At 44.2% G+C, this 15,145-nt stretch overlaps 1 protein-coding gene across 4 annotated transcripts in view; it reads left to right on the forward strand.

The window, feature by feature from the left end:
* Positions 1-15,145, forward strand: part of DIXDC1 (DIX domain containing 1) — a 101,423-nt gene that overhangs the window by 2,476 nt on the left and 83,802 nt on the right. For 2 of the 4 annotated variants that reach the window (XM_050757698.1, XM_050757700.1), the window contains exon 2: positions 227-295. In XM_050757698.1, the coding sequence (XP_050613655.1) occupies positions 239-295 (57 nt within the window). In that variant the 5' untranslated portion in view covers positions 227-238. Of the gene's footprint in view, positions 1-201; positions 296-7,861; positions 8,219-15,145 lie in introns of those variants that run through there. The other 2 variants (XM_050757697.1, XM_050757696.1) reach the window with 2 other exon arrangements.

Consider the following 15,145-nt stretch of genomic DNA (forward strand, 5'->3'; position numbering starts at 1 on the left):
TGCCACTGGGATAGCCCTGTTGTGCTTGTAATATCTTCAGCTGGACTTCCTGCTAACTAGGGTCCTGTTTCTGATACTTCAAGATGACTTAAGTTGGTAGGTTTTGGGGAGGGGCCTGGCCCCAACTAGGTTAGTTTAGCTTTAATTTTTTTTTTTTTCCTGGCCTGTTATTTTGTACATTTCTTATTCTTCCTGTTTTAAGGTGGCCCTGATTCATCTCTTCTAGGGACTCTTGAAGATGGGGACCCAAGTGGTTATGAGATTTACTAACTCCTTGCTGCCAACAGAGCCTTCTGTAAGTTTTTGGTGTATTGTTGTGAAAAGCGTGATGATGTTACTGGAATTTCAATACGGTTCTACTTCTGGGGATTTCTCCATCAGGACTCAGATCCTGAAACAGAATTTTAATATATTTGTCTTATTTTTTTGCTTTTCCTTCTTGTAGAAATTCTATTAATAGCTCTCTTGGACCTTGATTCATCTTTTTCTGCAATTAATAAAATGAGGCAGGGGTTGAGAAATTCTAGCAATTAATCAGAATATATGCATTTTTAAAATATTTAAAGTTTGTTACAGCAATAATGTATGTTAATTACAGAGCATTGGAAAAATATTGCAAACTATGATTTTGAAAACTGCAAACCATAATTCTCCCACCCAGAAGCACACTGTTATATTCTGGAAAATATTCTTGCAGTCTTTTTTTCTGTATATATGTACACACACACACATATATGTACATATATATATATATTTTCTTTTTTTTAAAGACAGAGTCTCGCTCTGTCACCCAGACTGGGTGCAGTGGCTCGATCTCAGCTCACTGCCACCTCCTCCTCCCGGGTTCAAGCAATTCTCCTGCCTCAACCTTCTTAGTAGCTGGGACTACAGGCACGTGCCATCACACCCAGCTAATTTTTTGTATTTTTGGTAGAGATGGGGTTTCCCTGTGTTAGTATATTTTTAACATGAGATCATATGCTGTGCAAACTTTTTAACTTGCTTTGTTTCACTTAACGTTAACATAAAATTGTTAAAATTTTTTGTTTTAATGTGGGCACGTTTGGTAAACATTATAATGGCTGTAATTTTCTTAACCACTTCTCTGTTGTTGGACTTTTAGGTTCCCTCACCCCTGCCCCCCACATTGTAAATAATTAATTTCCTTATTTAGGACTATGTCAGGTCAGATGAGGTAGTGGCTCATGCCTGTAATCCCAGGACTTTGGGAGGCTGAGGCCAGAGGATTACTTGAGGCCAGGAGTTAAAGACCAGTCTGAGCAACACAGTGAGACCCCCCCTTTCTTTCTTTCTTTTTTTTTTTTTTTTGAGAAGGAGTTTCATTCTTGTTGCCCAGGCTGGAGTTCAGTGGCACCATCTTGGCTCACTGCAACCTCTGCCTCCCGAGTTCAAGTGATTCTCCTGCCTCAGCCTCCCAAGCAGCTAGGATTACGGGTGCCCACCACCATGCCCGGCTAATTTCTGTATTTTTAGTAGAGATGGGGTTTCACCGTGTTGATCAGGCTGGTCTCGAACTCCCGACCTCAAATGATCCACCCGCCTCAGCCTCCCAAAGTGCTGGGATTACAGGCATGAGCCATCATGCCTGGCCAAGACCCCCCTTTCTACAAAAAATTTTAAAATTTGCTGGGTGTGGTGGCATGTACCTGTAGTCCCAGCTACCTGGGAGGCTGAAAGTGAGGTGGGAGGATTGCTTGAGCCTGGGAGGTCGAGGCTGCAGTGAGCTGTGATTGTGCCTCTACACTCTAGCCCGGGCGGTAGAGTGAGACACTGTCTCAAAAAAAGATTTTTTAAAGACTTATGTCAGGCCAGGTGCTGTGGCTCATGCCTGTAATCCCAGCACTTTGGGAGGCTGAGAGGTGTGGATCACCTGAGGTCTGAGACCAGCCTGGCCAACATGGTGAAATGCCATCTTTACTAAAAAAAAAAAAAAATTAGCTGGACGTGGTGGCGGGTGCCTGTAATCCCAGCTGCTTAGGAGGCTGAGGCAGGAAAATCATTTGAACCCAGGAGGCAGAGGTTGCAGTGAGCTGAGATTGTGCCAATTCCAGCCTGGGCGACAGAGGGAGACTCCATCTCAAAATAAATAAATAAATAAACAAACAAATAAATAAATAAATAAGGCCGGGCGCGGTGGCTCAAGCCTGTAATCCCAGCACTTTGGGAGGCAGAGACGGGCGGATCACGAGGTTAGGAGATCAAGACCATCCTGGCTAACAGTGAAACCCCGTCTCTACTTAAAAAATACAAAAAACTAGCCAGGCGAGGTGGCGAGCGCCTGTAGTCCCAGCTACTCCGGAGGCTGAGGCGGGAGAATGGCGTAAACCCGGGAAGCGGAAGCTTGCAGTGAGCTGAGATCCGGCCACTGCACTCCAGCCTGGGCGACAGAGCGAGACTCCGTCTCAAAAAATAAATAAATAAATAAAATAAAATAAAATAAATAAATAAATTTGAAAAGACGACGTCAAAGACTGTCAACATTTAAAATAATACATTACCTTGTAAAAGAATTGTGGCGTCAGATTTTGTATACATCTTTCAGAAGGCAGCTGGACATCAGGAGTTAGGTCCTTGGTAGAAATCAGGCTACCTGTTGTAAAGAGACCTTGAATCTTGCGGAAAGATGATTTGATGTTAGTCTAATTACTGATGTGGAGCTCTGACACCTGATAACTGTTAGCCCAGAGGCATAGGGGTGCATTTTCAGTGCTGTCATAGAGAAATTCAAGTGTCACTTCCAAAATATCCACCAGATGTCGCTAGTCTTAATATAATACTCACTCACAGGACAGCTGGCAAACTTTTTTTTTTTGAGACAGAGTCTCACTCTGTGCCCAGGCTGGAGTGCAGTGGCATGATCTCAGCTCACTGCAACCTCTGCCTCCCTGGTTTGAGTAATTCTCCCACCTCAGCCTCCAGAGTAGCTGGGGCTACAGGCATGGGACACCACGCCTGGCTAATTTTTTCATTTTTTATTTTGGTAGAGATGGGATTTCACCATGTTGGCCAGGCTGGTCTTGAACTCCTGGCCTCAAGTGATCCTCCTGCCTCGGCCTCCCAAAGTGTTGGGATTACAGCATGAGCCACCACGCCTGGCCAGTGGCAGATAACTTTTGAAATGTGAATTTTAAAACTTCATGTGAAAAAAGAAAAAAAAAATCCATAACACAGGACTAGGTTAAAAAAATCATGTAGAATATTTTCACATATCTGCTTTGGTGTGGTTTATATTAAGCACTAGCATCTGGTGATTACTTTGGCGACATCCTACTCTAGTCTTTCACCATTCTGTCTTTTTCCCTTCTGCCCACTCAGTCTGTCACATTCACCATGTATACTCTTTCCTCACATACTAGTTATCAGATTCTCAGTTTTACTAGTCTTCCTTTTACTATTCTTCCCTCCAGTCTTGTTTCTTGCCCCATGCTTTATGTGTATATTTATGTGTAACTGTCAGTTATTCAAGTTTTTGCTAAAATAATGAGACCTGGCATATAATGACTTATAAGAGGTGCTCAGAATCTATTTAATGGATGTTTAATGAAACAATGTATGAATGAATGAGAGGAAAATGCAGGATACTAAAAATTATGTATATTTGGCTTGAGAATACAGTAAAAGTGGTAAAGAATCACATTCCTAAATTACCTATAATTAAGTGCTAAATGACACAGTATAGAACATGCTAGACCGTTTAGTGTTTCTTTTGGTTTATTTTGGAGACGGAGTTTCGCTCTTGTTGCCCAGACTGGAGTGCAATGGTGTGATCTCGGCTCACCACAACCTCTGCCTCCCAGGTTCAAGCGATTCTTCTGCCTCAGCCTCCAGAGTAGCTGGGATTACAGGCATGTGCCACCACGCTCGGCTAATTTTGTAGTTTTAGTAGAGATGGGGTTTCTCCATGTTGGTCAGGCAGCTAGTCTCAGACTCCTGACCTCAGGTGATCCGCCTGCCTTCCGCCTTGGGTCTTCTAGAGTACTGGGATTATAGGCGTGAGCCACTGCGCCCGGACCTTTTTTTTTTTTTTTGAGGCAGTGTCTCACTCTTGGCTCAGGTTGAAGTGGAGTGGTGCAGTCACGGCTCACTGCAGCCTCAACCTCCTGGGCTCAAGCGATCCTCCCATCTCAGCCTCCTGAGTAGCTGGGATTATGGGCATATACCACCATGAATGGCTAATTTTTGTATTTTTTTGTATTAATTTTGTTTTTTTTTTTTTTTTTTTTTTTTGGTGCCATTGCATTCTAGCCTGGGCAGCAGAGTGAGACGATCTTGTCTCTCTCAAAAAAAAAAAAAAAAAAAAAAAAAAAGACATTATTTCCTAGGGTCATTTAAAATATTTTTATTGACAATTGTAATTATTTGTTTATTCAAACTGCCTGTTTCTTTATAGTCATGAATTATTGTCCATAATAGTAGTGTTAAATTTTATGTAGATTTGAATTTCACCCTTCTTATTTTTACACAGAGAGAAGTCACAGGCAATATTTTTACCAAATGATGGTTTTGTTTTAAGGCTCAAAGTCTTACTTAGGCTAACATCTTACTCTATTTATTAACAGAAGTGATTAATGTTTCCTCCACTGGCTCATTCATTCCTTCAAGTAAAAATTAATGTAATCTTGCATTCTTATGGAATGTAATGTTGCATTCTTCATGTGAAAGTATTGCATAGTGGTTAAGAACCTGGACTTTGGCTTCACCATTTAGTAGCTATTGGGTCTGTGACAAATTACTTCTCCAAACCTCTCTTTCTTTATGTGTAAAAATCCTACCGTTTATGGTAATTGTGACAGTCAAATGAGCTAATACTAAGTGCTGAGTACAGGGTTTGGCACATAGTAAAAGCTCAATTTTGCTATTATTACTGTTATATATAGATATTTGGGTACCGTTTAGTTTGTGGGGGAAGTGTCTGCCATTATTGCCAAAATAATGCAGGACTGAGGAAGCCAGGTATAAGTTCAGAAATCAGGCAGCGTGGCAGAGATCAGAAAGCAGTTTGCTGGGTTTCTTTGCCTCTGTTTCCAGGCAGAGTGAATGACCGCACTGCAGCAGCGGGAGCGGTTCCAGCTACCCAGACTGCTTGCAGTTTCCCCACATACAAACACTATGGGATGCCTGATCTTTGTCCCAGTTATTCCTAGTTCTTGTAGCTACCTGCATACTCTCCCATATAATATAATATATCTCCCATATAATATAATATATCTCCCATATAATATAATATCTTATGTGGATATTATAACACGGTGGGATCGGGAGGATGGAAGGAATAGTAAATGTTAGTGTTGTTTGGAGCGAAAGCTCAGTTCTTCACCTGAGCCACTTTGTAAGGCCAACTAAGATAACTGTCATGAACATCTCTTCTGAGCAAAAAAAAAATGGACATTATATTGTCTGACAGGACTTTTGTGCTTTTTCCAAATGTGAGAGGCAGGCTGTATGTAAAATAGTATGATTTTTGGAACACATCTTAATAGTCATATGGGGGACAATAGAATGAATATTTTGAGATTGTACTATTTAAATCAAAATTAAACGCCATTAAAATTTTAGTTCCACAGTTGCATTAGCTGTAGTTCAAGTGCTCAATAGCCACATGTGTGGCCACTATATTGTACAGCATAGATATAGAACATTTCCATCTTCACAGACAGTTCTGGTGAACACCATTGCTCTAGAATATGTGGTTCATATAGTTATGGACTTTTAGGGAATAGTGCAATATTGGACCATATGCCTTATAATACATTTTTAAAAATCAATTCACTACAATTCTCTCTTAATTCCTCCAGCATGCTGTGATGGGCAGTGCAAAGAGCACAGGGCCAGACCTCAGAGCCCTCTGGTTCAGATCTTAGTTTCCATACTGACTTGCTGAGTGACTGTGAGCACCTCTCCTAGCCTTGGTTCCTTCTTCTATGATGTAAGGGAGTTGGGCCAAGTAAGGAAGTGGGGCCAAAATGTTTTGGAGCTTTAAAATTCAGTGATTTCGTAAGTCTTTTTCCAGAAATACTGAGCTCCCAGATCCTACTTTGATCAAAGACTTGTTGTTTGAGAAACGCTGACCTCTGGCATAGATAACTGTCAGCAGGACCTCCCTCTGATGTCTCAATATTTTCTGCTCTGTGTATAAAGCATGAGGGGCTCTCAACCAGTCAGGATCCTCTACCCAGGGATCCACCAATTAGGTACTTTGGTTTTGCATCATTATGCATGTAGATGTGTTGCGTGCAAGTCTGTGCTGTTGGAAATTTCATGCTTCTCTTTATAAAGGAACTTGTTGAATTGACATGGGTTAGTGACTCTCTGGGGGTGTTACACCATGAAGTGTGGTAGTGCCAAAGGGAGTTCTTGGCAGTTAAATTCCTCAGCTAGATTATGAAGGACAGTGGTCTTCGGACTTGTGGGCTGCTCAGGTTTAGAACGATTTGGTGTAGCTTTTCCTCAGCATTAGCCAGAATTGAACCCACTACATTCAACCAGCAGCTGCCACTCAACACCTGTGCTGGCCTTCTGCCCCCTGCCTGTTGTGGTCAGGGAGATGTGTTCTTTTTTAGAAACATTTTTGTGTTTAGCAGCTTTAGACATTCAGACATGATATTGCTAGCCTGGCTGCTCTTGGTAAGGATTTTCTTTTTCTCTAAGGACCTGAAGAGGTTGTTAGGTTGAATAAGAGCCAATACTGACTTTTCTTGCTAAGGTACTAATCAGGTTTTGAGGAGGAATCGGGGCCTCCCAGAAAATCATGAGTGTAGACTCCTAGATCCTTGAGCTGCCTGTCACTGATTGGCTGCGTCCTTGGACAAGGCCCTGACCTTCTCTGAGCCCTAATGCTCTGTAAACCCTTCCTCTCCATCTGGGATCACGAGGTGGAATGTAAAATGAATGTTTTTTCAGCTTCGAGTTTTCCTATAGAAACAAGAGTTTGCACTGAGTTGCAAATGACTAGTATTCCTAAAAATAAATAATCAAGGCTATGACTCGAATAGCTAGAAACAGCCTAGAATAGCTTTCTGTTTCACTTGAGGAAGCTTTTTACCTAACTCTTTCAAATGCACCAGGACATTTTTGCTGTCTTTATTTTAATTAAAACCCATTTATTTTAAAACACATTAAAATATGGGTTGTATATTTTAGCAGTTATTTTATAAAGAATGAAATAGGAAAATTTTGGAAAGCCTTGGTCATCCTTGATGTTTCTTTTGTGATCCTGTGTGATGTTTAGCACTGTTCTATTGAATGTGTTCTGATACCATCAATAACTAAAGTTCTTTCTATCCTCTTTTCCCCCTTTCTTCCTCTGCTCCTTCTTCTCTTTCTTATTTCTTTCCCTTCTGCTTCCTCTTCTTTAACTTGACCTCACTGTCCAGGGCCCATGTGGAAAAAGGTTGCTGTTTTCGGTTAGTCTGGGGGAAAATACTATGATTCACTCCCTTTCCCACCCACCTTCTGGTGGGCCGTTTGTGGCCTTAAGTTAGCAGTGTGTGTGTGTGTGTGTTACGCACCCTCCCCGCGGGCACACCCGCCTGCAAGCCTGGGGTGTGTGTGTGTGCGCGCGCGAGCGCAAGCGACTGCAAGCGCGGCTGCAAGCGCTGGCATACACCAGTCGGGCCGCCTGTTTGTCAACGTGTGTGTGTGTGTGTGTGTGTGTGTGTGTGTGCACGCAGCGCGCACATAGAGCAGAACGTTTGCCTAAAATCCGTGTGTGTGTGTGTGTGTGTGTGTGTGTGTGTGTAGCGCACGCACACACGCCCGTGCTGTGGCCCGGGGGGTGTGTGTGCGCGTGCGTGCGGGCGTGCAGCGCGCGCCCCCGCCAGCCCGCCTGCCCGTGCGGCTTTCCCGCAGGAAAGCGGGGCTTGGGGCAGCCCGGCAGGGCCGCTTCACCCAGTGCGCGCCCAGCTGTTTCCATAGGAACCGCGACCGCGCCGGGCCCCTCCAGCGGAGGCCCCCGTGCGAGCATGCCCAGTGTAAGCCGCTAGTTTGGCTCCAGTCTAGGTTTCCAGTAAGTGGCATGCGGGACTCCGGAGGGATCCCAATGAGCTGAGCCGAGAGCCTTTGTGTGCAGAGGGAGGAGGAGGAGGCTGCGGCGGCCGCCGGGCTGGAGACCCCGCCCGGGGAGCCCCCAGCAAGAACAATGCTAGCCTGCCTGACCCGAGGGAACTTACTGGACGTCCTGCAGGAGGGCTTCAATGAGGTAACTGTCCTGCTCCTCCCACTCCTCAGCTCCCCTCCCCCAGCGTCTCCCGCCCAGTCTCCGGAAGGGGTCCTCTTCCTCCCCCATCCTCTGGGGACCCCAGAGCAAATCGCCCGCAGAACCCCAAGGGGGCTAAGGTGGTACTTGCAGGGCAGATGGGTGAACCAGGAGAAATCAGAAGGGCTGCCTGCCCACAGCTAAGTTGGGCCATGACCTTCCCTGATAGCTTGCTTACCTGAGCCCAAGAGGACAGGACCACAAATTCAGAAATCACCTTCTTCCAGAAGAGGGGGTCTCCATCCTCCCTAGAGTTTCTCTCCCCAAGGAAATCCTCAGGGAATCCCTGGATATTTGGCAAAAGTGCTCATCTATATCAGGAGCTAACCAGCGGAGCCAAGGGAGGGTAGAGTGGTACTGCATTGGTAGAAAGTTTGAGAGGGCAGGGGACTGTAGATGGTCCATGTGAAGTGCCCTCTTCATGTCTGAATCTCTTTCTGAGTCCGGGGCAGTGGATTTCTCTGCAATCAAGGACGTGGTTGTCAGAGAGGAGCTACTGAGCGAGAGGGGACCTGGGTCCTGGGCCCAATCCCAGGGAGCCAGCGTGTGCACCCGTCCATGTGAGAGCAGAGGAACTGGGGCCTCAGTCTGACAGGCAAGATGGGCTAGGGCCGACAAGGGGTCATTTCCTCTCCACTTGTTTCTCTTACAATTCTATTTATTGCATTTGCTTTTCTTGTGACCCAGGAAATTCTGGTTTGGGATGCTTCCCCCTCAAGATTGCCCCATATGTCTTCCACTGCAGCTAAGCCCTACTCCTGCGGGTTGTCTCAGCGCAGTATCCAGGGAAACCTACGCTGTTAGTTGTGCCTTTCTTCATTTCTCTCTCCCTCCTTTTCCTTCCATCTCTTTCTTCTCTCTGTGACTCTCTAAAATTTAAGATTTTAAAAATCAGTTTTTACTCAACATATGAATACATTGTCCTCTTAAATATGAACATCATAGGCAACACTGAAGTGCCTTTGGTTCCCCCCACCCATTCCAGCCTTTTCCACACAAATAACCATTCTCATGAATTCGTGTATAAGATTTTATTTCTGCGGCTGCACTACAGCCTCCTTCCTTAATTCCTGTTTCTAATTAAGAAGCTCTGCAGCCTGACCTGCCACAGAACACTCCCCCGTTCTGGTCCCCATCCCCTAGCCTTGTTCCTAACACAGAGGAAAACTGCAGAAATGCTGTCCCAACCTAACCGAGTTGGAATTTTCCTTTGGCCAAGGGGTATCACAACCTTCACTGAGGGGCGGAGCTTGCATCCTGTCTGCACTGCAGGGCACCTCATCTTTGCATCATTCCTGTCTGAACACATGTAAGGGGATTGTTAACAAAGAGCTGTAGTCTAAGAGTTGAAACACAGAAGAGCCAGGAAGCCTACCTCTGAGTGATTCCCATATTCTGGTTCCTCTTTTCTCACTCTCTGCCTTTGGGCTGCCCTTGGTCTTTAGCTGCGTAAGTCTGACTCATTCACCAATTGTGGCAGAAGCTCTTTTAGTTGTCTTATACCTCCTGCTCCAACTTAAAACAACAACAACAAAAAAAAAACTCAGCTCTTGATGGTCCCACTGTCTATTTAGGAGCAGGAAACCAGCACAGAGCTGGTCCTAATCTTTGTTTTCTGCTCATTTTCACTTCGAAACCTTTCGACTAAAGAGCCACGTAAACTAAGAGGCTTGGCCGTGTCTGTTTCATGCTTTGGTGCTTCCATAAATATCCGCTGACCTCCAATTCTTGAAAAACATAAGGGCCTAAAGGAAAAGGGGAATGGGAGAATCATATTTTTGTGGTGGTAATGGAATCTTCATAAAAACCACAGATGCATAACTTTTTAATTAATTGGTCCCTAGAATAATGCAGTAGTGCCTCTTTTCCTTCTCTGATATTTGATTTTTCTACCCATCCTGTAAACTTCCCTCCACCCCCTCCACAAGCTAATGTACATCTGTTCCTCTCTGTTAGATTTGAACTCTGATAGCCAATGAGTACTTTTGGTTTCTCTGAAAAATTGACATCATCTAAATAACAATAACAGTAATATGTTAAATTTGAATGGTTTCTTACAGTTTAAATGATTCTTTCACATTCTATATTAAATAATTCATTTTACGTACAATATTACATTTAGTGCTACTGAATAATAGTGTAATTGGTTATTTTAGTATCCATGGGGCCCTATTTGACCTATTCCAGCCTCTAAGGTTGCTTAATAGATCCAGTAATATTCAATTTATTTTTTTAGAGTCCTTGAGATAAGGATGTAAACAGGGATTTTAAAGCTAGTGTCAGAATACGCTTTAATTCTTCTGAGAATTCCTACTGAGGCTACGAATACCACACATGTATCCAGTCACCTCCTGGGAACGATCCAAGTATATCTAAAGCTATTCTTCATCACCCAGATGCTTTATAGGTCTGTGTAGTTAGGGCTGTGACCTCATTCTCTATGGCAGAGAAAACTGCCACAGGAAATGGAGCTTTGGCCTTAATTGGTTAATTATAAGGGAACCCTGCAGCAGAGAGAAACCCTGCCCTCTGAATCCTGGCTTCCCTCTACCCACTGTTGGCTTCTGTTCTCAATCCTTTGCCACTATGTATAGCCATGCATGACAGAATTTTCTCTTACTGCATTTCCTACACAGAGCCCTGGCCTCAACATGTCTGGCAAATAACTCACAGATTTGATCCTTGTCAGTGCTTTCAATGCAATGCCTTTGAATGGCATGGTTAATTTGGACGGCGAATTATCCACAAGTTTTGGCTACTGCCACCCTGGCTGTCATCCCCCATTTCCTATGGCTTGGCCAGGCTTCCTATAGATCACAGTTTCCCCAATCTGCATCTGCCTCAAAGCTATTTGTTTTCTCTGCCACTTGGTATTGGTGTTGTCCTGTGAATGTTGTAATCGTGCCAACATGAATTTCTGCAAGTGTTTTTTGGGGGGCTGAACTTTCTTTAAAAACAACTTTGTGCTTGTGTTGGGAGGTTTTGAGAGACCTGAGATTATAATATGGTTTGGCTAATAAGCATTCATTTATTCAGTTATTCATTAGTTATTCATAAACCAGTAATTTATTGAGAGGGGATGGATAAAAGAATTGAAAAACACTCAGTTCCTGCTTCCAAGGAGTTTATAGGAAGAGATAGGGTGTACTGATATGAAAAGGACTGAACATTTACCAACCCGTCTGCTCATTGAGGCCAGTTTTTTTCCCTGCTCGTCTGGTACATGCATGCAAGCAGTCATTCACGGGACAGTCTCTGAATTACTGTGTTTGTCACTCACTGTGCCAGGCTCTGGAAATACATAGAAGTTCAATAACATAGAGTCTGTGCCCTACTGAAGCTCACAGACCAATGAAGATAAAGTAGCCAGGCACAGTGGTGCATGCCTGCAGTGTTAGCTACCTGAGAGGATGAGGCAAGAGGACCACTGGAGCTGAGGAGTTAGAGGCTGCAGTGTGCTGTGACTGCACATGACTGATGACTGCACTCCGACTTAGATGACAGAGCGAGACCCATTTCTTAAAAGAAGAGATAGGCCGGGTGCTGTGGCTCCTGCCGGTAATCCCAACACTTTGGGAGGCCAAGGCGGGTGGATCACCTGAGGTCAGGAGTTCGAGACCAACCTGGCTAACATGGTGAAACCCTGTCTCTACTAAAAGTACAAAAATTAGCCGGGCATGGTGGCTCATGCCTGTAATCCCAGCTACTTGGGAGGCTGAAGCAGGAGAATTGCTTGAACCTGGGAGGTGGTGATTGCAGTGAGCTGAGATCGTGCCACAGTAGATGTTCAGAGTGTCAAACTTGGGAAAATTGAGGTGATACAGAAATCTTACTTGTGGGGAAGAGTGAACGTAGGCCCAGGTGTGGTGTGAATGGCCTGGGAGGCTGAAAGTTGAGGGAATGCTTTATGAAAATGATGGCTGACAGGAAATCTGTTGTCTGAACCTTAACCTTTTGAACATAAGTTCTGGCAGACTTTCCCTACCAGTTTTCCTCCAAGTAGAAAAGTAGAAATTGAAATTTCACATTAAGATTCATCTGCTTGGCAGTCCCTTAGAAATATAGGAAGAGGCCAGGCACAGTGGCTCACACCTATAATCCCAGCACTTTGGGAGGCTGAGGCAGGAGGATGACTTGAGCCCAGGAGTTCAAGACCAGCCTGGGTAACATGGTGAGACCCTGTCTCCACAATTAAAAAAAAATTAGCTGGGCATGGTGGCATGCATGCCTGGGATCCCAGCTACTTGGGAGGCTGAAGTGGGTGGATCACTTAAGCCCAGGAGGTTGAGGCTGCAATGAGCCACGTTCCTGCTACTGTTCTCCAGCCTGGGCAACAGGGTGAGACTCTGTCTCAAAACAAAACAAAATATACACACACACACACAAACACAAACACAGAGGAAGAGTTTTGGTCTGGTCTCATCTCCATGGGGGACATAGAGTGAGTGAGGAAGAAGATTGGTAAGTGAAACATCGCTCCTAGGGGCCTTGTGCCCTCCATGGAGTAGCGGTGGCAACACTGGGCCAATTAGAGGCTTCCAGACATTTTCACAATGAACTCCTCTGTGCTTTGCTGTAGAAATTAAAGGCTTGTTAAGTCTACAGAGCAACTCAGCACCAGATTCCCCATCCTTCTTTTTTCTATCCTGCCTGGTTTCTCCTCTCCCCACCCAGGCTCATTGGCTTCATTCCCACAGGAGGCAATGCCAGCTAAACAGATGCACCCTGGCAGCAAGCTCTCAGGCAGCTTTATGTTCCTCGTGGTGAGTGATGGCTTGGCCAGGCATGTGGAGCAGTGATAGGGCACTGTTAGCCAGGTGCCGCTCCCCCAGGCGGTTCAGAGGGTCTAGGGAACACTAGAAAGGCTTCATCTGCCATGATTGGCCTTTTGTCTAGGCTGTAGGGACCAAAGGCTAAAACCGACACTTTCCTGAAAGCATGTTGTTTGTTATCTCCCAAACCAAGCTCCATTAAAGTGGTCATGAATATAACCTTTAGTAGCTGGATGTGGTAAGGGAATAGAGAACCAACTCCACAGGCCCTGAGGCTGGGCTCTTATCTTCTATTTCTAGGATGAGGGACACCCCTAGACCATAGAGTGATACTTCATTCATCCATTCATTCACATGCATTTATTGGGCACTTACCTTGTAACATGTACTTGTGAAGGAGCAGAGAGTGTTTGGGGACTCATAACTGACAGAAATTTAAAAATAAGTTTAGGAGATGTTATCTTTCAGAAAATCTTTAGCTCTTTACTTTCTGATATATTATCTTTTGACCACTGGGCTGAATACTAATACATTAATCTTCCCTTATCCAAGGGAGATCCATCTCAAGACCCCCAGTGGATGCCTGAAACCATGGATGGTACTGAACCTGACTGCCATCAGTCGGAGCCTGTTTCTGTTCCTATCTTCTACCCACAAATTTAATGTATTTTCCATCTTAATTAAGCACTTATCACACACTGTGGCTGAAACTTGCAGTCTGAGGTATGGCAGAAAAACTAGCATGCATTCCTTTTTCCATCTTCAAAATTTCATGGATGAAAGATTCATTCTTATCATAAATCTTAGCAACCTCAGCATATGATTTTATTTTCTTTCCTTATTAAGTCAAGAACTTTCACCTTTTCACTTAAAGGAAGCACTTTACAGCATCTTTTGGCATATCTGAATTTCTAGCATCACTATTCTTATACTTTGAGGCCATTATAGAGTAAAACAAGGGCTACTTGAACACAAGCACTGTGATACCTTGGCAGTCGTTTCAATAAGATGACAGGTAGCATGGACAGCTTGGATATGCTGGACAAAGGGATGAGTCACGTCTTGGGTGAAACAGAGTGGAATGGCACAAGATTTCATCACACTACTCAGAGTGTTGGACAATTTGTTTTTTTTTTTATTTTGATTTTAATTAATTAATTTATTTTTTGAGACAGTGTCTCACTCTGTCACCCAGGCTGGAGTGCAGTGATGTGATCTCAGCTCACTGCAACCTCTGCCTCCTGCCTCTTGGGTTCAAGTGATTCTCCTGCTTCAGTCTCCCCAGTAGCTGGGACTACAGGTGTATGCTACCATGCCCGGCTAATTTTTGTAGTTTTAGTAGAGACGGGGTTTCACCATGTTGGCCAGACTGGTCTTGAGCTCCTGACCTCAGGTGATCCGCCTGCCTCAGCCTCCCAAAATGCTGGGATTACAGGCATGAGCCACTGCACCCAGCTAGGATTTAAAGCTTAGGAATTATTTCTGGAATTTTCTTTCTCTCTCTCTTTTTTTTTTTGAGATGGAGTCTTGCTATGTCTGCCAGGCTGGAGTGCAGTGGCACAGTCTTGGCTTACTGCACTCTCCACCTCCCAGGTTCAAGCAATTCTCCTGCCTCAGCCTTCCAAGTAGCTGGGACTATAGGTACGTGCCACCATGCCCGGCTAATTTTTTTGTATTTTTAGTAGAGACGGGGTTTCACTGTGTTATCCAGGATGGTCTCGATCTTCTGACTTCGTGATCTGCCCACCTCAGCCTCCCAAAGTGCTGAGATTACAGGCATGAGCCACTGCGCCTGGCCTATTTCTGGAATTTTCTATTTAATATATTAAGACGGTGGTTGACCATGGGTGATTGAAACTGTGGAAAGAAAAACTATGGGTAAGGGGGACTACTGTACAAAGAACCTGTCCATACAAGGAAGAAGAAATTTAAGGATATTTTTACTTGTGAACTTTATATGTACCCAATTAGCCATCAAATTCAATGAACAAATAGCTTTTCCAGGTTCAGTAAAGGGCTGAAAGAGTTAATAGAAAAGAAATACAATAGGGTGTTTACTGGCAGAATTTAGGCCAATAATAACATAAGGTTTCTAAAT

The sequence above is a fragment of the Macaca thibetana genome, chromosome 14 (genome assembly GCF_024542745.1).
Source record: "Macaca thibetana thibetana isolate TM-01 chromosome 14, ASM2454274v1, whole genome shotgun sequence".
NCBI lineage: Eukaryota > Metazoa > Chordata > Mammalia > Primates > Cercopithecidae > Macaca > Macaca thibetana.